The 27,115-nt window shown below is 38.7% G+C and overlaps 1 protein-coding gene across 1 annotated transcript in view; it reads left to right on the top strand.

Moving 5' to 3' along the window:
* Positions 1 to 27,115, top strand: part of COL24A1 (collagen, type XXIV, alpha 1) — a gene marked incomplete at its 5' end in the record, with an annotated part of 128,336 nt that overhangs the window by 79,102 nt on the left and 22,119 nt on the right. Inside the window, 18 exon segments of the mRNA XM_009076774.1 lie at positions 2,544 to 2,597; positions 4,394 to 4,447; positions 5,992 to 6,045; positions 6,803 to 6,856; positions 11,844 to 11,897; positions 12,195 to 12,239; positions 12,356 to 12,400; positions 13,628 to 13,681; positions 16,600 to 16,653; positions 17,651 to 17,704; positions 17,916 to 17,969; positions 19,317 to 19,370; positions 19,962 to 20,069; positions 23,016 to 23,069; positions 23,531 to 23,638; positions 24,703 to 24,756; positions 25,553 to 25,606; positions 26,912 to 26,968. Coding sequence (XP_009075022.1) covers positions 2,544 to 2,597; positions 4,394 to 4,447; positions 5,992 to 6,045; positions 6,803 to 6,856; positions 11,844 to 11,897; positions 12,195 to 12,239; positions 12,356 to 12,400; positions 13,628 to 13,681; positions 16,600 to 16,653; positions 17,651 to 17,704; positions 17,916 to 17,969; positions 19,317 to 19,370; positions 19,962 to 20,069; positions 23,016 to 23,069; positions 23,531 to 23,638; positions 24,703 to 24,756; positions 25,553 to 25,606; positions 26,912 to 26,968 — 1,065 coding nt within the window.

Here is a 27,115-nt window from a genome sequence, read left to right as displayed (position 1 = left end):
TCCTGCTCTTTCAGCCCAGAGCAAGCAAGTCAGGAAGACAGTACTTTTGAATTGAAAAGAGGACTTGATCAGAGGCTGTACAGTAAATGGTTCATTGCTGCTGCAATGTACAGCTCCCCATCTTTCTGATCATCAGCAACTTCAGTCCTGTGAACAGTGTGGCATTGGCTGGGAGATCTGGAGTGTCTGTGTGGAAAGAGAGTATGTCTGAGTTTCGTCTTGGCTCTGATTATGCCTTCTGTACTTTCTGGAATAAGAGAACAGAAGTGATAAGTCTTAAGCCTTTTGAAACTGTACCTCCACACCTCTTATCTTGATAAGTAAGAGTACAGGGTTATTCTTTGTCTCACAGATTTCTGCCTCATACTGAGGCTTGCTGTTGGCTGTCACTGGTAGCAGTGGTAGCTCTTGTTCTCAGAGTTCATCACAAAAAGTCCCTCATTCCTGCCAGTGACGTCTGGGCCATTGCCTCAGTGCCAATATCACCAGGACCAATCTGTGACTGCTGCCAAGCCAAGAGACATCTCAGTTCTGACATATGATACACAAGTTCCCACACCTAATATATCAGTCCAGCAGTCATAGCAATGCCTGTTTATCTCTTTCTTTCCTTCCAGAAAGTAATTTGTGCCGGTATTGTTAGCCTCAAAGGCAGCTGTATCACTGGCTCATTGCAATATATTTAAGCTGTGGGATTTCCAGAGTAGGTAGCCGTCCAAGAAAACAAGCAATCATAAAACTTTAGTTGCTTTGCACCTCTTCTGTTAAAGTATTTGAGGCCAAATTGTATTATAGATATAAAAGCTACATTTTGCTTTTTAAAAAGTAATGCTTTTTACATTTTTTTTAAAAAATCACTTAAGTGCTAGTGTAGTGCTCCTTAAGCTAGTTTCTTCCTACACACATAGAGACAGCAATGCCAATGTTTGAATTGACTGTTTTTTTCTTTTTGAAGTGTTGCAGTCATGGTACAGTTGTGTATTATGTGACTTTTAGGAGCTTCCACCTTTCTGCCATGTTCGAAGAGCAGCCATGTGATGTACTCTAGGCACTTAGTACTTTTTCTTCAAGTTCAATGTGCCATACTTTCCTCAACTGGGACCTTGCACTATAATCTATCTTTCTTTTAAGTTTCATAATAAAGGGGGTAATGCAAGCACTGAGAATAAGCTTTTTAAAAGCACTTTCTCTCATATTTCCCATCCTATATGGTGGTAATTGTTCTATCCAGTGGAAACTCAGGAGAGAGTTATTTCATTTTTGAGTGACTGAAAGGCTCTGATCCCCTGACTTCAATGACATTTGGGGCTACAACACTTGAGGGGAAAATTCTGGCAACACCTAATCCAAGATAATTTTGTTTTGACTGGATTTTACTTTGTTCCACGGAATTTATTCCCCTTGAAATTTGTGGTCAGACTGAAGCACTAGCCTACACTTTAATTTTATGTTACTACTACACCTTTAATTTCATGTTTGTGAAACTTTAAGCAGAGCAAGACTGAGCTTATTGGCAGATCTTAGGTTGTAGCATAGTATGATGATTTAATTAATGTAATTTCTTTTCTAGCAATAGTCATTTACTGTTGTTGTGTCTAGATACAGTGATCCTTCTGCATGGAAGAGGTGTCCTTACACGGATAGATCAACAGGGTGAGGACAGCTGCAGGGTATTCAATAAGGCAACGTGCTAGGTCCTGTACTAGGGCACAACAAGCCCATGCAGTGCTACAGGCTGAGAGAGGAATGGCTTGAGAGTTATTAGTCAGAAAGGGACTTAGGGGTGCTGATGGACAGCAGCTCAATATGACCCAACAGTGTGCACAGGTGGCCAAGAAAGCCAGTGGCATCTTGGCCTGTATCAAAAATAGTGTGGCCAGCAGGACTAGGGAAGGAATCATCCCCCTGTATTCTGCATTGTTGAGACCACACCTTGAGTGCTGTGTTCAGTTTTGGGCCCCTCACTTTAAAAAGGACATTGATCTAGTCCAGCAAAGGGCAATGAGGCTCATAAAAGGCCTAGAAAACGTTATACGAGGAACGGCTGAAGGAATTGGGTTTGTTTAGCCTTGAGAAGAGGCTCAGGGGTGATCTCATCTCTGTCTACAACTACCTGAAAGGAGGTTGTAGAGTGGTGTGGGATGGTCTCTCCTGTCATGTCTGCAGTGAAAGGTCTAGAGGGAACAGTCATAAGCTGAGACGGGAGATTCAGATTAGATGTTAGGAAAATATTTTTCACTGCTAGGGTGATCAGGCACTGGAATACATTGTCCAGGGAGTTAGTGGAGTCACTATCCCTAGAAGTGTTTAAGAGGTGTCTGGATCTGGTGCTGGAGGATATGGTTTAGGGGTTACAGCAAAGTGTCAACATTTGGACTTAATGATCTTAGAGGTCTCCTCCATCCTTGATGCTATTATGATGGTATGATTGACTAGAGGTTCTCTGGGATGAGGAAATGTGCCATGCTCTGTTGCTCGGGATCTGCCAGCCATGAACTAGTACAGACATCGTGCTGATAAAAGTCTGCTTTCCTTTTGTGCAGGGATCAGCTGGCTTACCTGGAGAAGCTGGGCCATCTGGAAGCCTTGGTGAAAAGGTACAATCATGTATCTGACTACTCAGCAGCAAAAAATCAGCTTTGAAAGCCATTGGGGTGATAAAATAGTGCTGAAAGATCATTTACTGACCACTGTCAGAACTAATATTCCTGTAGGTATTTCAGAGCACAAGTATATAATAAGTGGTGATCCAAATGCTGTTATTAGAGGTCTGTAACAGACATCCTTGATTTTACTTCACAGTTAACTTAGAGCTGACAGATTTGATGTCTTGCTTGTATTATGTCACTATCCACTGCTATTGGTTTAGAGGAACTGGCATAAATTATACTTGTTGTACACAGTAGTCATTGATTTTGTACTGCTATATAACAAAGACAAAAGTAGAGAGGTAAAATCTGGCTGCATTTAAAAAAGATTGTCAATTTTGTCTACTGTGCAGTAACAGTTTTGTTTATGAAAGCAAAGTTTGGCAGACTCAACTAGAATAGTATAAATAGCTTAAGCACATTTGACATGGTTTTATTTAGGTGAAGGATTTTAAAACTGGAAAACAGGAAACTATTACTGGACTGCATGTCAGCTTCAATTATAGTAAAAACATAATTGTTTGTCAGAATTATCCAGCATCATTTGTATTTCTTCCCTGCAGGGCGGAATTATTTCACCTAGAGTGGTGGCTGCTTTTAGATATGTTATTGAGAAAGTCTTAATAAAATATTAGAACTTTAATGAAAATCTGATTATCATTTATATAATATGTGAAAGGAGTACTTTAGTGGAAAGCACTGCTTGTTAAAACTAAAATTTATACAAGTCTCATATGGTTTTAATCATAATATCATCTTAGAATTTGATGCTTGTTCTTTATAATCACACTTGATGCAACAAAGATTACCTTGTGATACTGCTGCTAGTTTAGCTAGGGAGGGAAAAGGTAGTAAAAGACTAACTTATCATTAATAAATGGAAGGAACCTTCTTCATGGTGCCATAATTGTCAGTGCTATGCTGTTTCTGTAGAATTTATTGTCTTCCTCTTTTATGGATTAAATAGTACAAGGCAAATGTGCTATGTGGATTTAAATTACAAACGTATTTCCAGCATAATTACAGTATGCAACATAAAATGCAGTGTTATCCCTATGTCATGTGTGCTGTCTGCAATAAAAAGTGTGATCTTTTGCGGATAATCTACAACCAAGTCTGATATATGGGCTGGGTGTTATATGAATAAAAGGTGAAAAAGTTTGTAAGACAAGAGACCCTTCCTGTTTCCCCTACTTCAATTGCTTCTGCAGATGCTGAAGGGCTGACCTTGCTTTTAGACCTGTGCTTTCCTAACACATACTGAATAAAGGAGGGAGATGGAAAAAATTTTCTTTTTTCTTTGCTTGCTCTCCTGAATTTTATGGATTAAGGAACATAACTATAAATGTGATGCACTCAACAGAGAAGAAATGGATCTGCTGGCAGCAGTTCTCAGAGACTGATGTAGTACCAAATCTCTTCTTCAGTTTTGTAGGAAAATGGAAGACAGAGAAATTCAGTTCTATCATCTTTTCAAAATACAGGTGGGCTTGTAGGAGGAAGGAGTGCAGAAATTCAAAAGAAGCTTAAAAAGGTCTTTGCACAGTTTCTGAAGGGCAGTCCCTGAACCAGTAGTGTTATGCACTGCCAGGTGTGCTCACTGGACATGGAATGAGTCAAGGAAAGAGCACTCATTGTTATTTTCTTCTCTTTTTTTCTTTTTTTTCTTCTTTTTTTCTTCCTTGTTTTTTTCTTTTTTTCCCTTCTTTTTTTTTTCTTTTTTTTTTTTTTTTTTTCTGTTAAAGGGAGATAGAGGCAGTCCAGGACCAGTAGGTCCTCCTGGAGAAAAGGGTGTCATGGTAAGTTATAAGTAATGTATAAGTATGTTACCTATAAAGGCACTTGACTCTCCAAAAGAGTAATAAATTCTCACCCTTCTGACTGTGCAAGACTTATGGACAAGAGTAGTACTTATGATGGGTAGGTCCTACAAAGTTTCACCTAACAGCTTTATCCCTTCTGTGGCTGTGATACTGCAAAATGATCTGCTGAATGAAACAGAGGAGTAACTGCATTTTTGTAAAATGGCTTTAAGCAGCCTTACACAAAAAATTAAAGGAGGGAAAGAAAAATAACAAACTCCTGTGTATCTGGGGTAACCAAGGTTAATCTAATAGATAGACTAGTAACTAGCATCACCTCTAATTCCACTGCCCAGTAGTACCTAAAAAGCTCCTGGGCACTACTCTTGTGAGAGGACTGGCTTCCTGACAGCACCACTTGTCCCAAATCTGTATGCAGCATTTCATGCAGCATTTCACAGGCTACTGTCAGGTTAACTTGTTGGAGTACAGAAATGAGACTGTACACATGTGCCCATGTTTGCATTCATGTTGAAGTTCTTGAGAAAAAGTGTTTCTTAGGGCTTCATTGTGTGTTGTATGTGCATTGTGTGTTGTGTGTGCATGTACATTGAGGGCTCCAGAATGTATAGAGAGAACTTAAAGATTTAACTGTGAGGAGATGACAGTGAGTTTATTACTACATGCTGCAGCCTGCACCATCTGACATTGGTGTGGTCAGCCAGGGTGAAATCTCAGTGGCCTGACATAGGATCTGCAGATGTGGGCCTGAGCATGGTGCAGTGGGTAATATTCTTGCCATGGAAATGGACATTGTTATTGAGCATTTGAATTAGTTACTCTTTGGACATCCTTTGGCAAAGAAGAGAGCAAGTACCCTCAGGCTACAGACCGACTTAATGACCCATGCAGCAGGAGCCAATGATTTTTTGAAGCATTCTGTATTTCATTAAATCTCTTTAATCTAGATTTGCCTTCAACCAGCTGTTTCTGATCCATGAAACCAAATCTTATTACTTAGATTAATAAATGAGGATTTATTAATATAGGATACAATCTTATTAACTACTTTTTAAAAACTGTTAATAATGCTTACAGCCATAGGTAAATCCACTTAAGTCATAGCACTGAAAACTTTTCCCAGTAGTAAGTCATTGTAGTCCTCAGACAAGAGTTGTTCTTGCCATTTTGTCTTGGCTAGCTCTGCCCACTCAAGTATATGTTGGTTTTCTGTTCCCACTGTCACAGCCTTCACGAGAGGATTTGAAATCCAGTTAAAACTCAGCATCTTTAATTTCAGTACGTCCCTGCCAGCTCAACCCTGTATGAGGGAAAACATCTTAGGTTGCTGCAATGATTATTGGGATATATCCAAATAAATATCTAGTTTTTAAACAAAATTATGGAATAAATTTTGCAAGATTAAATGTTTTATGAACTTAGCTCCAGTTTTTCAGGTATGTAACTGGATTTATTATTGTTGTTATGTTAACAATTTTGATAAAACTGTTTTATCTTTTCTGTATTTATTTTAATTCTAGGGGTACTCAGGACCTCCAGGAGGCCCTGGACCTGTGGGGCCAGAGGGTTTACCTGTAGGTATAGAATGATGCTATGGTTTGTCATAAAATGTATCATTTTCAAATTGTCTTTTTGCTATGCTGAAGCTAAGAATGGTTTCTAATTTGTACTGCAGTCTATAAAACTGTCATGAAAATTTACTCATCAGACACAAAGTCTGTCCACCTGCTCATTACCAGGATGATCCATGAGAGATGGGAAAAGTAATTATATCATTTACTCATCCATTTAAAAATCACTTGGTTGAGACAAGTAGAGGAATATAATTTTTTAAGGATGGTTAATAATTGCCTAACATTTTTTAAAATTCATTGATGCCTAATATAATTTAAGTATATTTGTTATGTGTTTATCTTCATCATTACTCAAAAATAAATTATATTCTAATTTGCTGGGTATAATTGTGTTCTAATTTTGTCTACTATGGGTCTTCAGTATGGACAAAAACCTTTCATCACAAATTATTTGTGGATTGTTAACATAATGTTGCTGAAATATAAGTATCGTTTAGAAATTTTGGGATGAGTAAGAGAGGAGTAAGTTATCCAACAGGCACATCATGATTTCTTATCAGAACAAAGTTACATAGAGTCTCTTATTTAGATTTTTTTTAGATAAATTATATTAACACAATTAATTGAATTTGAACCATGGGTGAAAGTGATTGATTTGCATTCGTTGCATTGATTGTTGCTTAAGGCACATGAGCATTGTAATTTTCTGAAATCTCTGTATAGAAGAGAATGAATAATAAGCTTGTTTAACACGCAGGGACCTTCAGGGGCACGAGGACCACCAGGGCCACCAGGACCTAAGGGAAGAAGAGTAAGTAATATTGATCTTTCATGTTACTTAGAGCAGAGAGTAGTGTATTGCAAGTATGATTCTGATATGTAACCCATGTACAGAACACAGAATCACAGAATCAGTTAGTTTGCAAGGGACCACAATGGGTCACCTTGTCCAACCTTCCAACTCAAGTAGGGCCATCCTAAAGCACATGGCTCAGGATTGTGTCCAGATGGTTCTTGAACACCTCCAGTGAGGGAGAATTCACAGCCTCTCCGGGCAATCTGTTCCAGGGCTCAGTGACTGCCCAGTAAAGAAGTTCTTCCTCATATTCAGGTGGGTCCTAAGCATCAGGTTTTGTCTGTTACCTCCTGTTTTATTGGTTGGCACCACTGAGAAGAGTCTGGGTCCATCATCGTGGCACTGAAGACACTGAGAATTTTGCCTGCTCTCAAGATCAAAATATCAGGCCCGAAGTGAAATCTCATGTAAGGAAAATATCTGAGGTGCCCTGAAACCTAGAGTTTCTCGTCACTGGATTCAGGAAGAGAAGTGTCAGAACCCTGAACTCTGTGTGGCAGGCATCAGGAAAATGCATGCCACAGTCACATACAGAAGTTAAATGGAAGCATATGGAAATTCCCCTTCCTTGTCTACTGAAACAAGAAAGTATCCCATCTTCACAGCTGGAATCTGTGGGAAGTCTTAGAAGCACTGACCCTCTGCTTCTGTACTGTCACAGAGTAGAATTCCTTCACTTCATTAATTCTGGACCTTTCAGCAGTGGGTTTACATCCAAGATTACCCAGCAGCCTAGTTCTGTCTGAGAGTATCCAGCTGTTCACTCTCCAGTACACCCAGGAGTTCTGGCCAGCTGAAGGCAGGCTGTCTAGGAGTCTGTGGAGCATCTCACTCCCAGGGGATTTGAGGGAATATGGCACTAAGCATAGTGCTAGCACATTTCTCAGCTCATGCTTGAGACTTGATGCGCTTATCTGGAATCATGTAGAAGGTTGGGTCCTTTTATGACCCACACTTTATTTTTTACTGTTAATATCATGGAAAACAGAGGGAGTTTTGTAGATACTTTGATGGCAGAATGACAGTCTGGGGGTGGGAATATCTGTATGTAAGAGAAGGAATTTCTCTCTGTGACCAGAAGGAAGAAATACATTAGTCTAGAAGACTGGCAGTGTAAGCAGCCATGAAGTCATTGTCACATGATTTTTGGTTGTTCTTGTTTGCTAATGTGTGAAAGTAAACCAAAATGTCAGCGTCTGGTTCTGCTTACTAGCAAGATTATGGAGTTCATACCATAATCTTGGACTAATACAATGGTAACTTTTAGTTTGAGAGGAAGAGATCCTATATTATTAGATTTGTTTAATGAGTGAGGCCTAAGTAAAATTTCCAATAGGTGCTAAATTTCTTAGCAGTTAGTATTCTTCAGGTTGATGTTTGGTGTTTTAGAGCTCAAAAGCAGTAATTTTTCTGCTCTTACTTTCCTGGAATGCAGCTCATGGAATTTAGTTTTGAAAATGCAGAAAATTTGCTGTAAATTTGGGGTCAGGCAACAGCAACATATGTCTCTAGCAGCCACTAGGGTTGTCTCTGCTTCAGTTGTGTCTGTAGAAGACCTCAATTGAAGAACCTCAATTACCTAAGGACATCTCTGCTTAGTTCTAAGCGATATCTTTGATACTTCTTACAGCAGGGAATATGGAACCTAGAAAACTGTGCACTTCAGAGTGATGTGAAACAAGTGTCCAACGTGCTTGGTGGTACATCCACAGCTGAATGTGTTTATCTGTCTTAATTGTTCAAAGGAAGTGATACTCAGTTTTTGTCATTTTCTAATAGTCTTCCATGTCAACCACCAAAAAAGAGAAGTAGCTACATAGTGTGTTTATGTTTTCACTCTTACAGCATTTAGGAGGCAGGATGAGAAAGAATGAAAAGAGTTAATTGCTGCTTTTTGCCCTCTTAGATGAACTTTTTCACAGCTTATCATCTTACGAGTTTTCAATGTAAAATGTTCCATCTTAGAAACAAAGCTGAACCTATGCCAAAGGAATAAGTAGTAGCAATTGTTTGGCAGCCCTTACTCCCCAGCTCTGTTGCAACCTAATTTAAATAACAGCAGGCAAATCAACTGTATCTCTCATAGTAAGAAATTGTCCAAGCCAATTAATCTGTGCCAGTAATGAGTCACACCATGCTATTTATAGGAATGTTATGGTGTGCTTTTGTTAGGATATTAAATTGCCTTTCCCTTGGATCCCTATCCTTTATTCTGTGGCTGGCTAAAGGTAGACTGAAGACAGACATGGCCCAGAGGATCATGTTTGTTTCTGTTACTTTGTTTTCAGTTCAAAATGATATAGCAGAAGGTTGGTGTTTTGAATGGTAGACTTTTTCACTTAATTATTAGTGATCAAATCAGTTGTCATGGGATGTCAATGTGAACTCCACTGAAATGGAGATCTGTGTGACTAGCAGAAAGGTTTTAGTGTTATGTGCATGACTAAAAATCTTGTGCAGACCCCTGACAAGCTCACTTTTCATACTACAAACTGGGACCCTCTTTGTGATTAAAAGAAAGTAACAAGTGTTCAAAGAATTTATCTGGTAGTTATAAATGATAGAAGATAAAACCTAGAAAGAAATTTCTTTACTACACAAATCTGTTAAATGAAAGCAAGTCCTTTTTTCTCCTTGAATATTTCATCTTGAGATTCTATCCCCTGACTATCCCTGTGGAGGATGCACGAAGAGAAATGAAAGGTCACATATCTAAAATGTCTGCGAAACACTAAAACTATCCTGTAACTGCTCAACTTAGTGCTCTCAATTTCACTGATCCTATGTTGCCCTAGGTAATTCTGCCACAGTTCCTCTCCCTCTCTATTCCCCCAGCTAAATGACTGTCCTCACTCCATCTCAACGCTTCCCCTTGTCCCTTTTCCTTCTGTTCTTTGGGACATTTCAGATCAGGGGACACAAGACCTGCTTCATTTGCCTTGAATTTTTATCTCAACCCATTTTGTGTGCATTATAGATAGCAGATACAGAAAAAGTGCAGGGCAGTAGCCTGACATTCATTTGATCAAGATGTTTAGCTTTCTTTTAAATTATGCTATATAATGATTCAATAATTGGGTTACATAATTACATAATCTAAACATAAGGCCCAGTCTAAATGTTTTTATAAAGGCCTCCATCACCTTTGAAAACACCATTAGTGTTTTGTTTCTGATCTCGAGCACATTGAAGTCATCAGATTTTTCCCCCAGATTTCAGTATTCTTTGGTTTGGGATCTTTCTCATTGAGTGCCATGTGGTAGCCCAGAGTGTCATCTTCTGTAACCTCTTTACTCCTCTAGCTTAAAAAAATGTGTAAATACTTAGTCCTAGCTTACACCAAAACAGGAAAGGTAGCCAGATTAAGTCAAGGATTGCCTCAAAAAGCTGTGTCCCAAACTACAGAGCTATCAAAAGTATTCAGACAGCTTTTCCTGCCTGCCCTTCTTCCTTTTCCTGTGGTTTTTGTGCTCTCTCATGCTGGCCAGAAGTAGCAGTGCTGAAATGTTGACAAGATAAATTCTCGTGGGATATTTTTGGCTCTGCCAGGAGTTGTAATTATATATCAGCTCACAGGAAAGGCCTGTTCTTGAGAGGTGTCTGTTTCAGGAGAAAAACCTAAATGAATCTGGATACACACTTCCTATGTTACCAGTCAGTCATGTTCAGTTTTGGCCCAGAGATTACATGTGTGTTCACCATAAGTTCTGACAGAGGTTTTGATGTGGATCAGTAAGTCCAAGTCAGAGACAACAGAATTCTGGTATGTTTTTTCTCAAAATATTCAAGAGAGATATGGAAGTTAGATATTTTTGAGGGGAAAGTAATCTAAATTAAATCAGATGTGCTTCCAAGCAAGTAATTTTGCAAGTCCCTGTTACTGCAACAGTATTACAACTCTATGAAAATCAGTCATGATTGCATGCCCTTCACTATAAACCTTGACCCAAGATATAAGGTTCTCTACAACTCAGAAATGCACCATAAAAAAATAGATTATTTTCCTCTAGGCACTGCCATAGCAGTGCACTGGTTCCCTCTGATGCCAGCCTAGCCCACATACCACCAGAAGAGCTGTTATGTCTCATCCTCCCACTGCATACTGCTGTAAAGAGCCTGGCTCTGTCTTGATACTTATCTAGCTCTTGCTTTGAAGTGATCATTGGTTTTAAGTTGTTCTTAACTGGTTTTAATTCAATGTTCCATACCTAAACAGTCATGATTTTTAGAACTATGGAAATAGCCTCCTAAGTCAGAATGGATAAACTAATCTTTTCTATTTTGTTCATAACCTTTTTAAAGATTTTTCATTTACTTGTAAGCGAATGGATTTAGATTTCCAATCTTAAATAATAATTTATAATGTTTTGGCAATAGGTATTTGCTATATTATTTAACAATAATGTAACAGGTTATCTTTGTTCATCTATTGATTATGCAAATCAATTTACTAGAGACATTTTGGTCTAACAGTTTGCAGTTATAAATTGCTTTTATTCTTGCCTCAGACTGATTTGCTAATGCAAGAACTTTATCTGCTTGTTTTAAACTCTTACTAGCAAGAAGAATTTTTATATGCACAAGTTATAATATGCTCAAAAGCAAGCACTCCATATAAGTAGTGCTCATCTCAATTCTTCTAAATATGTGTTTGTTGCACGCATTCAAAGTGGATGAAAAAGCAGAAAATACCACCCTGCAAGCTGGCTCCAAGAGACACATTTTGTTTACATACTTTTAAAAAAAAATCTTTCATCTTAAATTCATAATTTGGCAAACCAGAAACTTACTTTGAAGCTTTGTTTTGCACTTAACATACAATGAAAACTGGATTTCATGCTAACAGAATGTTTCTCCTCTCCTAAAGCTTATGTAGCATCTCCTTGCTGATAACCAAAAATAATGCATAATTAGTATTTCAAATCACTTGTTCAATATTCAGGGGCCAAGAGGTCTGGATGGTCCTCCAGGAGAAATGGGAACAGAAGGCATTAAGGTGAGTGCTTGCATTGCTCAGTACTATACAAAACACTGACACAGACCACAACTGATACAAGAAAACAAGCAAACAAAAAACCAACCCAGCACGGTAGAAGGCACAGAGTTCCATTTCATCCAGGAGGAGATTTGAATATTTCTGCCTTTTTCTGGTATTTTCTCATTATATTATGAGTCCATCTAAGCTTGAATCTGCACTTCCCGCAGAGTTACCCAGCATTTAAATTGACAGCAACTGCATGCAGCTTATCTAGCAAGTGCACATAGAATTCACACTTTTTTGTTTATTTATCAGGGAGAAAGAGGTGATCCAGGAAGGAAAGGAGTCCCTGGGCTCATTGTAAGTATCAGATCCAATCTTTGCAGTAAGCGTTAACACAGTAATTACTAATTTCTGAGCTGTGTATGGAAATTACCTAAAGACAACATCGTCTTTCCTTATTTCTCTTTGACCAGGGTAAAGCTGGAAATCCAGGAGAAAGAGGAGATCAGGGTGCACTTGTGAGTATGAAATTCTCTAGTACTTCTACAAAAAAAAAATTCCACAAAATCTCAAACTTTGTTTGACACTGAGACATGAAGAAATTTTTCTGCTTGAGACCAGCTGGAAACCCCTGACAGTGCAGTTCGCATTTATTTGTACAAAGAATCAAGGACAGAAGTGAGGGCAAATGTGGCATGATCTAGTCTGCTACAAGACCAGTGTTTTCATGGATGGTGGTTCACAGAATACAATATGATAGCAAATTGCTGCAGAAGAAATGGCCATTGTGGTTACTAGTGAGGTCTTAGAAGTTTCTTTGGGGTTTTTTTTGTAGTGTTGTTGTAGTTCTAATGATGAAAGTCATTGCAGCATAGAAAAGTAATTCTTTGATAGATTTTGGAGTAGATGTGTGCTATCAATGTAGACATAAATATAGAAAAGTGTGGAATGTATATCACATATATATGAGAAAATTCCTCCTTTCTATTTGAGATTTTCTTTTACAAAGAAGGCTGCCAGGCAGTCCAAATTGTATTGGATTTTCAACAAAGAAGGAAGCAGAAAATTAGAAACAAAGCAATAATGGTAGTGGTTTTGTGTTGCAGTTGAGACTCAAAATGTTGGTTGTTACTGTTATTCTCTTGCCTTTTCTGCTCAGACTTAGGAGCTTGTTGCCTCTCACCTTCGACACGATGGGTTTGCATTTCCTCTTCATTCCCTAGAACGTTTAGATTTATTTATATATAGAAATGAACGAAGCAAAACTTCATTAGAGTTGAAATTATGTGAAATAATGTATTTATTGCAAAGTACAAGATACTGCTCTATTACTTTTGTGGCTACAGTTTCTAGAAGAGAGTGTGAGACAGAAATGCTGAGACAACTGAGCAGAAAGAAAAGTGGGCTGTGAACGTTACTGATGATCTCAAATACAGCTTGTAGGGCAGTCTCTGCCCACAAACAGCACAGGGTGCTAAGGAGAGTGATGAAGAACAGGTAAATGGTGGGTCAGCTAAGATCCATTCGTGTGTAAAAGACACTGAGGAAGGATTTATTCAGGACTTCCTCACCTGCCACAGGAGCTAGTGATGTGACAGTGCACATCAACCAGAAGAAAAGGCTGCACATATTTCTTGGATGTTTCTGCGTAAGTTACTGTGTGAGCAGAAATAAGAGAGGAAGTGACTGTTCAAAGAATACGAAACAGCTTGTTTCCAATGATTTATTTTATTTTATTGTTCCAGGGTTTGCTTGGGCCTCCTGGAGCCACAGGAGACAGGGGACCAACGGGAGAGCCAGTAAGTTGATCCTTATGCCTGCTTAAAAGTTTTTCCACATATTATATGAACTCCCTGGCAATTCAGGCTCTGTTTTAGCAAGATTCAGTATTGCCAGCTGTGGTTAGGTAGGAATTGTGGGGCAGTTGTTCCAAAACTGCAGAGCTAGAGTCTGCCTCCCTTGCTTAGCTTAACTTGTTCATAAGGAGACACGTTAATCATGTTGGGAAACACTGTAGTAAGGGATGCACAGCATAAGAGAGAAGCATGACAGAATCTGGATCACAGTGTTATGTGGCTCTATGCCACGTTGAGGTAGATATCTGTGTTATGTATTATGCATATATATGTGCCAATACTAGTTGTATCTTTTAGGCAAATTTTAGGATAGTTACTCAGGAACTCAGGGACCACATCTATTTGGCAGGTTAAATTTTCAACAAAAAGAGAGACTGTTGCAATAAACCTCAGACATTCCTCTGCTGGATGGATTCTTGTTACGTTTTCAAAGTCATGCTCACTTTCATGTGGATAATATTGTTATAGAAGATCATGCAGGATCTGCAGCAAATATATGCAAAGTGCTGCAAGATGTAACCATGACAGGAATAGTCTTTCAGCACCATCTCTGGGAGTAAATGAGATTAACTACAGTGAAAGAACCTGTGCTGTCCTAGTGGGACTTGGGAGAAGGCTGACATTTTACAGTGCAGAAATCTAACAGAGTTGTCAAGAATTGTGTATTTTCATTGCTTCTGGAAAGTAATTTTGCACATTAAATGGCACATGAGTAATTTAAAGCTTGAAAGTGAACTGTTGATCTAAATTATATTACTTTTAGTAAATTATTATTTCTTCTAATATTATTTCTACTAATCATAGGCTGACATGCTTACAGAAAGTCATTGCACGTTTTTGGGGGCTAGAGAAACACCAACAATTATTTTGGTTAATTTTCTTTCGGATACAATTGCCTATTTAACTTGAGCTGCCAGCTTGTAGGAGTGATAAAATGTTTCACAGAAAATGTCTCACAGAAAATGTATTTTCTAATTGTTATTATTGTATTCCTGTTACTTTGTCTCTTTCATTTATTGTATCTTTTCTTCATGTTGCAACATCTGAGAGCCTTACAATGCAAGGTTTGTATGTCAAATTCCTGCAATTTTTGGTCAAGTTTGAATTTTCCTTTCTATAGAATGACCATCAGCCTTATCTAATCTAAGTAGTGTACTCTTGAGCAACCTATATTTCTGATGTACCCATCATCACAGAATCTACATATGCAGAGTCAGAAGTAAGAAAAAGTCATCTTGTGAACAGGGTACCTTTTCTATCAAGTGCTGAAGGAGTGAAATATCTTTGGGAAATGGTCTGTGGAGCTAGAAAGAAGTGATAAAATGACACAAGATGTTACTGATTGAAACACGTGGCTCTTTTTTTAGCTGCCCTGTCAAGCAGCTTGATTTCATCTTCTGTCAGCCAGTCACTGTGTGACCCAGCTGCTGTCACTACTGCACAGAGCAGAAAAACCCTGAGTTGTTGCTGGAGGAGCAGAAAAACATAAGCAATTAGAACTATGTATATTAACAGGCTTGATCTAAATTACACTTGAACTTTATCTATTTGTCAGGCATTTCAGTAAAACCCCTCTTTGCAAATTACCTGATGGTAATGGTTATAAAGAATCCCTATACTGCTATAAACTTTTGGCATCTGAAAGTCTTGGGAGAAAGATACATTACCAATCTCACAGCCTTAGTTCCATGGTAATGTGAAGAAATACTTGAGTTGTGAATCAAGCTTAAGCTTTGTGACACTTGCCTAGTGGAATTCCATGGAGTTGCTGCAAATGAAAATCATTTCATTTAGTTTAGTGAATTCTCAGTGGGAAGTTAACTGCAGTTTTAGTTGCTCGTACTCAAACGATGCTATAGGGTAAAATGTATGCATCTGCTGAAATTCTGTCAGTAATATGCAGTTTACATTTCTGTTACAAGGAAAGAAAATACTTACATTATTGCTGCCAAGTCATGAGGAGGAGCAAAACCATATGCACAGTCTGTAAGAGGAAGTGAAACAAGAGTAAATATTTGTTTAAAAGGCTTTTATCATAAATATGGGTAGCAGCATCTTTCTTTTACGTGAGAATAGTAGGTCAACAAAATGTTTTGAATTTAGAATGTATGAGATGAGTCCCAAAGGAGTAAATGGATACAACTTTCACAAAGTTCAACGAGTGGTTACACCCAGAGGGCTGATTTGTCTTGACATACATTCATAGTAGCTATAGAATTAGCTGTAAGCTCTTACAGGCAACTTCTGCCCCTCAGGACGCAAATCCTACTCTGAGCCCAGATCTTACATGTGCAGAGAATTTGAAGATGCTGCTTTGGGAAACAATTCCTATGTGTTTCTGCAGTAAACTTATTACTTACTTGTAAGGTTTATAATAAAATGCTCATGGTATAGTTACTAATATTATCAGAAAGTCTCCAGCCTTTTGTCAGTTACACCTCAGTGACTGTTCTGCACAAATGCTGCTAAATCCATGGTGAAGCACACAGTAGTTGTTTTCAGTTAATTCCATACCAGACTGTAGGATTTTCCACAAAGCAAACCAGACAGTCTAACAAACCTTAATTAAACAAAGTCTCAGTTAATCAAGAGGAGAGCTTAGTTCAGATAATAATTTATATTTGGTCTAAAAGAAAAGACATCTGTGGTATTATTTGAAATCTGTTATTTCAGTGTGTCAAGGTTGACAATGAGGTCTTCAGATAATGCCATCATGGGGCTTTGATACACTTGGATGCAGGAGGAATAACAACAAAATCCACTTTAAGCCAACTGGAAGAGTTGAAAGAGACAAATTGAAGACTATACAATATAATTTAATGTTAATTGAATGATGCATCCAAAATTTTGTTTAATGCCAGGGTCCAAGAGGACAACCAGGGGATGCTGGCCCCATTGGAGAAATGGGTTTTGAGGTGAGCTTTATCTCATTTACATAGCAATTACAAACACTCAAACAACTGATTAAGCCTGGACAACGTGCTTAGAAATTATTTTTTATTACCTGCAGCTGACTTGAATACCATGAGCTACTGAGAGAATCTTACTTAGAGCTTTTACCAAAAAAATAGTCTAAAATAAGTAGCTTTTTCTGTTGTGAGCACTGTCTTTAAGCATACGTTCATGATATCTGCACACGGAAGGTGAATGTTAATTGAGAAAAAAACTTTTATTTTTTTTTGAAAGCACCATTCTCCTTGCAGTTAGACAGTAAAGCAACATTAATCATATGTCCTTGCAAACTGTAGATGAAGCAGCTGCAGACAGACTTCTTACTAACTTCTGCTTCTGTTTTTTGCTCTGTTTTTAATATGTCATTGAAAGAAATGTGACAAATGTATTAGCTACATTTGTAATGAAGTACCTGAGGGATGAGCTCACTCAGAGCAGAAGGGATTTGGCTTACTCAAAGAAACATACTTCCTTGGTCACCCAAAATCCAGTCTTTTGACTGACTATTAAAAGAATGTGTGTATGTAAACTTGACAAGAAGCAGTCTGATACCATTACCTCTTCAAGGACTGAAACCTCCATAAAGGGCTCTGTTCTCCAAAGGTTGTATCTACTTGGCTTCAAGCCTAAATAGTGATTAAGTTGCTGGTCAGATTTACAAAAGATAGATGCTTGCTCAGCCTGCTTGTAATTTATGATGAAAGGTACAGGCTTAGTTGTACTGCTGAGTCTTCAATGTGTTCCTGACCCACAATGCAGTTCTGAACTCATCCTATACCATCCTTTCTTTTTCTGTTGAGGTCTAGAAAGAACAAGGAACTGTATTGTCTCGAGTTGATTTTTCAGACATGCATCTTTCCCAGTGTCTCATGCCATTCTGCTTCAATTTGGCTGTATTATTTAGTTGTTACAAAATTATTATTGGTGACCATGTGTAACAATAGCTCTCGCACCATGCAGGGACCTCCTGGCCCTGAGGGAGAGCCTGGGCTGCAGGGGGAACCAGGAGCAAAGGTAAATGTTGAAATTATTCTCTTTTGTGCTGTTTGAATTTGCATAAAGGAAAATCAGAGGGATCTGATTAATTAGCCAGGTAGGTAGTGATACAGGGAGTGAACCATTAAGAAATATTGTTACTGTCTTGATGGCTGCATTATCTGTAAATGCTGTTACTGACAGGAATATTGTCCTTTAAAATCCAATTATTTTCCTTGTGATGTTCCAGGGAGACATTGGACCAGCTGGGAAGGCTGGAGAACCAGGTGACCAAGGTTTAAGGGTAAGCTGTGGGTGCAAATCTTCTTCCAAAGCTGTAAATATGTTACAAATGAAATTCAGGTTGAGAAATCTTGATTTGTCAGAATAATTCAATAAGAATTTGCTAATTTTTCTAATACCTTTTTTTAACTAAAAAAAGCGCTATTGTAGCAAGTAAAAGAGTAGGGATTGGGGAACGGTGGCTTGAGAACTGCTCAGCAGAAAGGGACCTGGGGGTGCTGGTCAACAGCATCTGGATATGAGCCAGCAGTGTGCCCATGTGGCCAGGATGCTAGGTTAATCGTTGGACTAGATGATCCTGATGGTTGCTTTCAACCTTGATGATTCTGTGATTATAATGTTGAAAAATTTCTAAGAGTTTCACATCTTTTGGTTAAAGGTAGGACTCCATGATCTTGGATGTCTTTTCCAGCCCTAATGATTCTATGTCATGGGGAGATAATGAGAATATTACAGCCTCAGCGGAGCAGATTATCTCTATGTACCACCATCTAAAGCAGCTGATTTGCTTCTGGTGCTCTGGACAGCTCATTTGGCACTTGATTTTGCAAAGCATATGTGCCTCTCCTTATTCTGCCAGTGCAGATTTTATCCAGGATGCTTTTAAAAGAACATAAACTATATCCTTTCAGACTTGAGTCTTACCACTGAGCCCTCTTATTCCATTAGCTCCTTGCTGTCATCTTTGCCTCCTGCCCAAAATCTCCAACGAGGTGCTTTCCATAATTCTCCCTGTCCTCAGAGAAGGGTAACTCATGGTACTGGTCCACAGTGGGTGCTCTGGACTGAACCATACCACTATATCTGAAATACCATGTCATTAGTATAGGGCAGCTCATATTTGCATTTATGCTATCTGCATCAAAAGTTGAAAATTACCAGTATCTTTATGTGTGAGAAAGGCAAATATTCTAAAATGCCATGGTGCTGATACTGTTGGCAAATGGTAAGTTTTTCATGGCTCTATACTAAGTTAATAAATATACCAATATATTAGTTATCAACATAAACATGGAAGTTTCAGGACAGAATAGGTATATTTTTGAGGTTACTGTAATTCCATGTTGTATACTCTGAACCCAAACACTCTCAGTACCACTGTCTAAATCTCCAGTGTTCTATGGACATAATATTGCCTCATTTTTCTAATGTTGATCATGTTTTATGTTTTTTTCTGCTGGAGATTCATGGGCTGTGACACTGAAGATAAATAAACTGTAACTGCAATATAAAAGTTGTCCAAAAGATAATAAGCAAGTGTAAAACTAGTATGAGTTCTTCCAAGGCAATATTTCTCTGTCAAGTAATGTAGGCAGTAACTTTGTTTTCAACTGCTCCTTTCCATAAGGGTGAACCAGGACCTCCAGGAGAAGATGGTGTTCAAGGAAAAGATGGCCCAAAGGTACATTAAGTTTTTGCAGCAGCTGTAAAGCAGTAATATTAGCTTAAGGACCCAAATCTCCTTTTTTTAATCCTGTTTCACCAGGTCAACAGAGCCCAGTTGAGTACACTTAGTTTTAACATAGGAGGTCCCATATATTATAGGCTTCCCTATGCTGTTTAGGTACATCTCTACCCTGCAAGGGCTGCAAAGTTGAACAGCTTGACAAAGAAATGCAAGCTGGAGAGCCAAGTACAGCTTATTTCTGTGGTGACTAAGATGCTGGAGAGAGCAAGGCTGCTCTGCTCCCTGAATTGGATCAGTGATGTGCCAGAGACTGTGGCAGGTGCCAGGACAGGAGATGTCACAGAGGACAACCTCAGATACTTGGCAATGGATGAGGCAAAATGTAGCTGTGGGAGTGTATGAATGAGATAGAAAGGACTTTACCCTAACTTTGAGCCTGATCTGAATTTGGCTGGTAAGATTCACATCAGTTTTAGTGTGTGTTTTGTCAAACGCAAAGATTCAGAATACTCTTTTCTCAAGAATAAGTAATTCTGTAACAGCAGTTTGATTAAGCTTTTTTTTAATTTTATTTTTCCTCTCCAGGGAGACCCTGGAGACCAGGGACTTGCTGGAGAATGTGGTGAAAAAGGAGAGATGGGGTTACCAGGAATTGCTGGGCCCCCTGGTGAACCTGGCGTAATGGGCAGTCCTGTAAGTGTTCTCAGGCTGAAGTGGAGTTTTTGTTCATTTGCTTTTTGTAAGCAAATTTAATTTTCATTTCTTCCTTTATTTTTGACTTTCTGATTATTTTTTTTTTGCAGTTAGAGATGACCATCTTTAAATAAGTTTCTTATGTGGTTCAGTTTTTCAGGATTGGTAGAGAGGGGAGACAAATGCTTTTCCTATCTTAAATCTGTGACGTCTTAGCAAATAGTGATTCCTCACCACTTGTCATCCAGACACACATACCACACAACTTGGAGCCTCCCACTACTTCAGATCTCTCCTCTCTAAACAACCTTCTGTCATTAGTCTCTATCCTCACCTTCATTTGGAGTATGTGAGAAATCCCAAAGTTCTTTCAATTTAAAAAATACACAAAGAAGTTGGCAAGGGGCATATACTACCATAAATTTTAAGACCTTGTGTTGCTTTGTATCACTTTTTCCTAGTTGTGGCTTTGTTTACTGTCCCAGGGCTATCTAGTTTTTAGTTTAGATTTAAAATTTCTTGGGGCAAAGAACCATTTTGTCACTTTGTAAATGATGAAGTGTTAGACCTTAGAGCACACAAGTTTTGACTCCAGTGTAAGATTTTGTGCCAAAGTTCTTACCACATACATGCTTAGCTGTCATTCATTTTTAATAAAACAAAAAAAACAAAAGTCTAAAAATAGCCTTTCTAGAAAAAGTGATATCCTGAACATTGAGGTTTCTTTAGTTACAAAATTCTTGCAGCATAGACACCAACAGCCCAGGATTTCATAAAGTGCTGCTGTGGATTACAGAGCCCAGAGCCTTCTCTGGTAAGGAATACAAGTCAGGTCAAAAGTGATGTAAAACCAGTATCACATGATAGATATTGGATAATCCAGAGTTTTCCTGCTGTTGATCCCTAATCAGTTGGATGTCCTGCCTGTCCTAGCAGGGGTATTTTTACACTGCTGCCAAGGTGCTGTAAAGACAATATTATGGATGCTGTCCATCCTATGCTGGAACTGCCTTCCAGAAATGAGGGTCTATCATGCTGGGCAGCACTACTTTGGATGGTAATGCTGTGCTGTGGTGTGATGGCATGTTCTTAGTGGACCTTCTCTTCTTACCTTGTCAATCACCCTGTCATGAGGCATACATTATAAAAGGTAAGGAGAGAGTAGAGAACGAATCTCATGTTTCCATTTTGTTTTTAAAAGATATCAATTCTTCAGGTATATTGAAAGAAATGACAGATAGTTAACCATAGATGTATTGAGAGAAATGGCAGCAAGCATACACAGATCAAACAGTAGAAAAGCAATGGCATTCGTAGTCAGCATTGTTAGATCAGTTTGTGTATTTGTTCTGGCATCACTTGTAGGAGATAAAATCCACCTATGAAGTTGGTATGCAACTTCTTAATGTGAACTAATATTTTGGAGCACAGTTTCCAAAGCAAGTATTGTAGCCGCAAGTCAGACATCAGATTCCCTCAGCAAAAATCATCATGTTCTCATTTGCAGTCGTCTGGCTGCCTTCTGTGTGGCTCTTATGTTGATGATGGAGTCTGAGTAAACATTAGTTGAAGGGCCAGCTGTTAACGGCTGTGAGCACTGTCCCCTGTGTCCTCTGAGCATCAGTGTTGCAGTCTGCTGTCTTTAGACCTAGGTTCTGCATGGTGAACTACTCTCCTAGTGAAGGAAAAAAGTGCTCTCTTAGTTTTCAGCACACTTAGTGTACTACAGGACAAGTTTTGTTTCTGATAGTGTTATCACTCTGACTTTCTGTTTTGGGATGGCAGTTCTGGAGGAGCTTGAAAGTTTCATACACTGAAATAATTGTAAACCAGCTCAGCCCTGGTATATCTATGTTGTATGTAATTATACTTGTGTACAATAAACAACATCAGCAGTGCTGTTGTGCCTCAGTGAGACAGGGGGGTCTGGCAATTCGATGTTTGGGAGGATGTGGTTAGTGGGAGATTTTTCACATTTCTGTTCCACACGGTCCCAAGGCAGCTGCAGAGCTGCCCTCTTCCCCATTCATCCTCCCTGGCATCTGGAGGTGTTCATATCACGGTTTTGGTTTGATGTCCTTCTAGAGATGCAGACAGATCATAGTATCGTGGTCTAAACATGGAAATCAGTTTCCTATAGTCAATCGGCTGAGTGTTTCATTGGGCATAAGAGTGATAGTACATTTTCTTTAAACAAAAGCCTACAAAGCAACAAATAAGCTTAAAAAAATCTTTTAAACTATATTTACTCTGGTTTATCACCACAATGACCCAAAAGAAAACCCAAAAACATGTCTGTCTTTATGCAAACTGAAACTAAATTACCTCCTCTAACCCACAGAGCTCTTGGGTAAATTGAAACTGATGAGCAGTGGACACATTCAGTCTTTTGAAAGAGTCAGTCTTTGAAGAGACCTAGAGGGCAGAGGGGCTGTAGCTCCATAGTCCCCTTCATCTGCAGGCAACATATGCAATTACACTGTCACCAAGAGGTGGGCAGTGGTAGGCACCAGCACACACTGAGTTGGGTCTCGGGCTCTACAGCAATTTGTGTCAGGGCCTTACTCTTCATACTTGACATCCCCAAGGTTTTCTTACTTTTCCTCTGCTTTCGTGTTGTATTTCTTTAAAAACAGTGTTTGTCTTGAAGGAATTTTATTCCTAGAGTAATATTTTCTGCATGGACAAGATTTATCGGGTTTTTTCCTCCCCTATTTTCAGTGCAGTTTCACTAGTTTGATAAGTGATCCCTGATGCTTGTCCAGTCATTTCTGCTGTAACTTGAAACAGTCCTACTAACTTGCTCACAACCACAGTTAATGACATTTTTCCTCCCCCCTCTCTGCATTACAAAATCCTACTTAGTTATCCAGTTTGGAGCAGAATTTAAACATGTTTCCAGGCCTTTTTGAATAATTTCTTTTTCTCTCTTTAATTAATGTATAGGGCCCTGAAGGAACACCAGGAAATCCAGGTCAGAGGGGCCGTTTGGGAAAGAAGGTAGTATTTTTCATCTTCTCCAGTTCCCTTCCTTTTATCTGAAGCTCATATTTACATTACAAAATTCCATTGAACCAAAACTCTCCCTGTTTTCTGTCATGCTTCAAGCCAATGTTTTTCTTGCTAGCCATAGCAATTAGAATTGTCATTATTCTGCAATCAGAAACATTCAGGACCTAAGGAAATTTAAATTTGTATCAGGATGTGCTTTTGCAATTCAGAACAGTTTCTGCTTCTATTAAAAAGGTTAAGCTTTGGATAAAACAAAAAAAATTAGAAAGGCTTTAGTAGAAGCTTTTTTTATACTGCAGAGTTCTGGGTTCAGGCATTCTAATAATTACAGTAAATTGCATACAGTAAATGTAATACTTATTAAATGATGCTGTTATTTTCATTAAGCATAAATTGCATTTTGAAACAGTGTCACTCTCTTATTATTTTTAATACAATAACACCAACAGGGGGAAAAGGGGCAGCTTGGCCCTCTGGGAGAAATTGGACCTGCTGGTGATTCTGGCCAACCTGGAGAAATCGGTCCCAAAGGTGCAAGAGGAACTCGAGGTCCCATGGTTTGTACAAAACATGCTCATTTAAGAGCTTGTATATTTCTGGTTTAGCAGAATTGTGTTGCTACATGGGAAGAGGCAAGTCAGAACTGTAGTATGTATAAATATTTTTGAGGTGGCTGGAGATGCAGATGATATCCTTGCCAGCCTGTGTGTCCCAGTATACACCCTGGTCTTTCAGCATCAGAGCAAGACCTGTGCATCATTCTAGACAGAAAGCCAGGGCATAAATCATCCCATGCTTTGGCCCTCTGACAATCAGGGGAGCAGGATGGCAGAGCATGCCATGGAATACTCATGCCTGGCACTCCACATACAGCCTCACTGCTATGGTTGTTTATCAAACCTTTCCAGTTCAAGAACTGAAATCATGGGATTTACTATCACATACAATAAGCCTTAGCTGTGGCTGAAACGAAGTGTTTCAGATGAAGACTGCAACTTCTATTGAATGGGAATCTGATCCAAAGTTAACTGAATTAAGTGTATTCCATTAACTTTTAGCTCCTCTCATAATAAGCTCCCCAACCTTGCTCCACAGTGTGTGAGAGATGCCCAGACACATTCAGCCTACAAAATAAAGAGGCAAAGTGCCCATCTCTGTGGTCCAGGGCCCAATCCAATGGCCACTGAATGCAGCAGTGTGTCCCTGAACACATGAAGGACACAAGTAAAGTTAGCCATCTAATGGCCAATATTTTCAAGAGAAGGACTCAACTTCCTAGGGTGATGACCACGTTCAACTTGTCTTGGCTTACTAGTATTTATAAACAGAGTTTGTCCTCACCTCTGGAAGCTCAGATCCTTTTGATCTTAATTATGCACAAGGATTATAAGGTTAGGGGTGAAAATATTGACCATTTTTTCCAGGGGACAGGAAAAAGCCCAGTGTTCTTTAATAAATGAAGTTGGACCTAACAAGAAAGTTGGACCTAACAATAAAGTTGTCTGAGGTATCAAAGGTCAATATTTGAAGATTTTTCCAAGGCTAACTTTCTAAAGTAGACATTGTTGTAACACTTTACAGAGGTGGTCATTTTTCTCTCACTGATTATTGTGTTTAACAGGGACACCTTGGAGAAATGGGATCTGCAGGAGAGGCAGGAATTTCAGGCTATGGGGTGAGTTTTTAATTGAATTAATGTATGCACACATCCCAAAATAAGTCCATGGTACTCTAATTTCAAGTATCACGGGCATCTGTATCTAGACAGCACAATTATATTTAGGAAAGCCAGATACTCTCATACATTTATATGACATGTGATTGCCTACTCAGAAACATGAACCTCAAGCAATGGTGACTGTTTTCTCTGAGTTCACTAGCAAACTCAGGGCTTTTTTACCACAGATTTTAAACCCTTGTTTGTCCATGTATCTCACCCTTTGTGAATAAAATTTCTATAAAACTACTACAGCTATTCGTTAGAAAGAGAGTTCAGCAAACACCACCACCACCTCTGCTTGCTGTCTGGCCAGGCAGTCTGCATTTCAGTAAGAGAAACTGATTGAATGAGGTTAGATGAAGGACATAAAAGTATTGTGATTTTCACTTGAAAAGTAACTATGATCAGGGTCATGGATGGATTGAGTCTTGCTCTTATCGACCAGACTGTCTGGTCTCTTTTCCAAACAGAAACATCCATCAGTGACCCTAACCCTGGAGGAAGAACCAGCCCAGCCCCTTCACCTGCATTAAGCCCTGCCAGAACCTGTGATTTCTCATTGTGCACAGAGCTTTTCCTGCACACAGTCCATTCTCAGCCTGGGACCATTAACTTGGTTGTCATATCGCTATCTGGAATTATTAGCAAGCAGAAAAAATAATAGTAACGAGCAGCTAAAAGAAAGTTTGGAGTTCATTGCCTCTTTAATTATTTGGTTTGGAAGTAATTTTTCTTTGCTTTTGTTCTTTAGGGTCACCAGGGTCCACCGGGGCCCCCAGGGCCCCCAGGCCCCAAAGGAGAAAAGGTATGAAGTTGGATTTTATTGTCCTACAGTTTGTGAGATTATAAAGGGAGGAAATGTTACTGCATCCCCATCGTTTTCCACTGCACACAGAAAAAGCCACTGTTTGCAGTATGTATTAATATTGTGAGAGAACATGAAAAGAAATGCAGACTGGGGAAATTGATCATTCAGAGACAGAGTCCCAAATTGTACTGTTGCAGTGTTTGAGAGTTTTAAAACACAAGGTACCCATCCTAAGAAACACAATCTGTTGTATCAGATAGCACCAGTGCCCTTAGCACTGCTGACAAAAATAATCAGTGCGGAACCAGCTAAATATTTACTTAACTCTAAGTCTGTGAGTACACCCATAGATTTGCCTGAAAGTCCAACTGAGATGGACAAATGTCTGTGGTTAATATAAAATGTTAGGGACAGGATGTTGCCTCAGTGCTGCTATTTTAGTGTCAAATTTACTGTTGCTGTTTTAAGTCTCAAATCCTGCAAACAGATTGGTGTGTTGACTGAAGCCTGTGTTACTCCAGCAGGTACATGGATTCCCTTCATGAAGATTGGCTTGGAGTTGCACTTGACAGAGAAATAAATTCTTATACTAGTTTTGCAATGAATACTGCTAATAGACATTTAGTGGTTGATGTTATAAATAGGTTTTTATAGAATTTTCAGAAACAATAACTGAAAACTAAATTGTTGGGAGCTAGGTGTCTAGGTTGCTTGGGCACTTCTGGAAAAGCACTTTGGTGCATTTTAAAGAGCTTTCATCTTATTTAAAATGTGAGACTCTTTGCTTTAAATATTGCTAAATATCTGGAATAGATAACTTTGTTTATTAGCCAGGATGGCAGTTATCTCATATTTAAAATTTGATAGACTTCAGGCTCAGTGTTGGAGTCTTCTGCACACTTGTTTCTCTAGAGTAAATGTATTTTTCAAAGTAGCAGAAGAAATTTTCTTTTTTTCCTCATGTCAAATATCTTGTTTATCCTTTTTTCATTAAATAAAGAAATTATTACATGGAAATTGTTCAAATACTCTTCTTTTTTGGTTGGTTTTTTTTTAATATATCTGCCTTTGAGAATAGAGCAAATACTTGGCTTTTCAAGTTCTAATTTTCCCTGGGACATTTAGGTGAATGTTAAAATGTAGTTATCATTTCCATTGTATTAAAACCATAGGCATCATATTCACTTTTAGCATCTATACACTGCACCTTCTGTTTTTTATTAGCATTTGAACTTGTGTGCATGGTAGACAAGGTTGAATTTCCAAGTTAATGTTTTTAATACTTACTTACCTTTGTTTTAGGGTTACCCAGGCGAAGACAATACAGTCCTTGGACCACCTGGGCCCATAGGTGAACCAGTAGGTCTTTGTTTCTCAAAAAAATTATATTAGTGCATCTCAGTACAGGAGTCAATGCAGTTCCTTCTGAAGCTTTATATCAGTGTCTCAGGAGTCAGTGCCCCCTTGTACAAAAAGGTAGAGTGATGGTCCTTTAATCAGAAATCT

The sequence above is a fragment of the Acanthisitta chloris genome, unplaced genomic scaffold (genome assembly GCF_000695815.1).
Source record: "Acanthisitta chloris isolate BGI_N310 unplaced genomic scaffold, ASM69581v1 scaffold32516, whole genome shotgun sequence".
NCBI classification, from domain to species: Eukaryota; Metazoa; Chordata; class Aves; order Passeriformes; family Acanthisittidae; genus Acanthisitta; species Acanthisitta chloris.
This window is presented reverse-complemented; position numbering and strand designations above follow the sequence as displayed.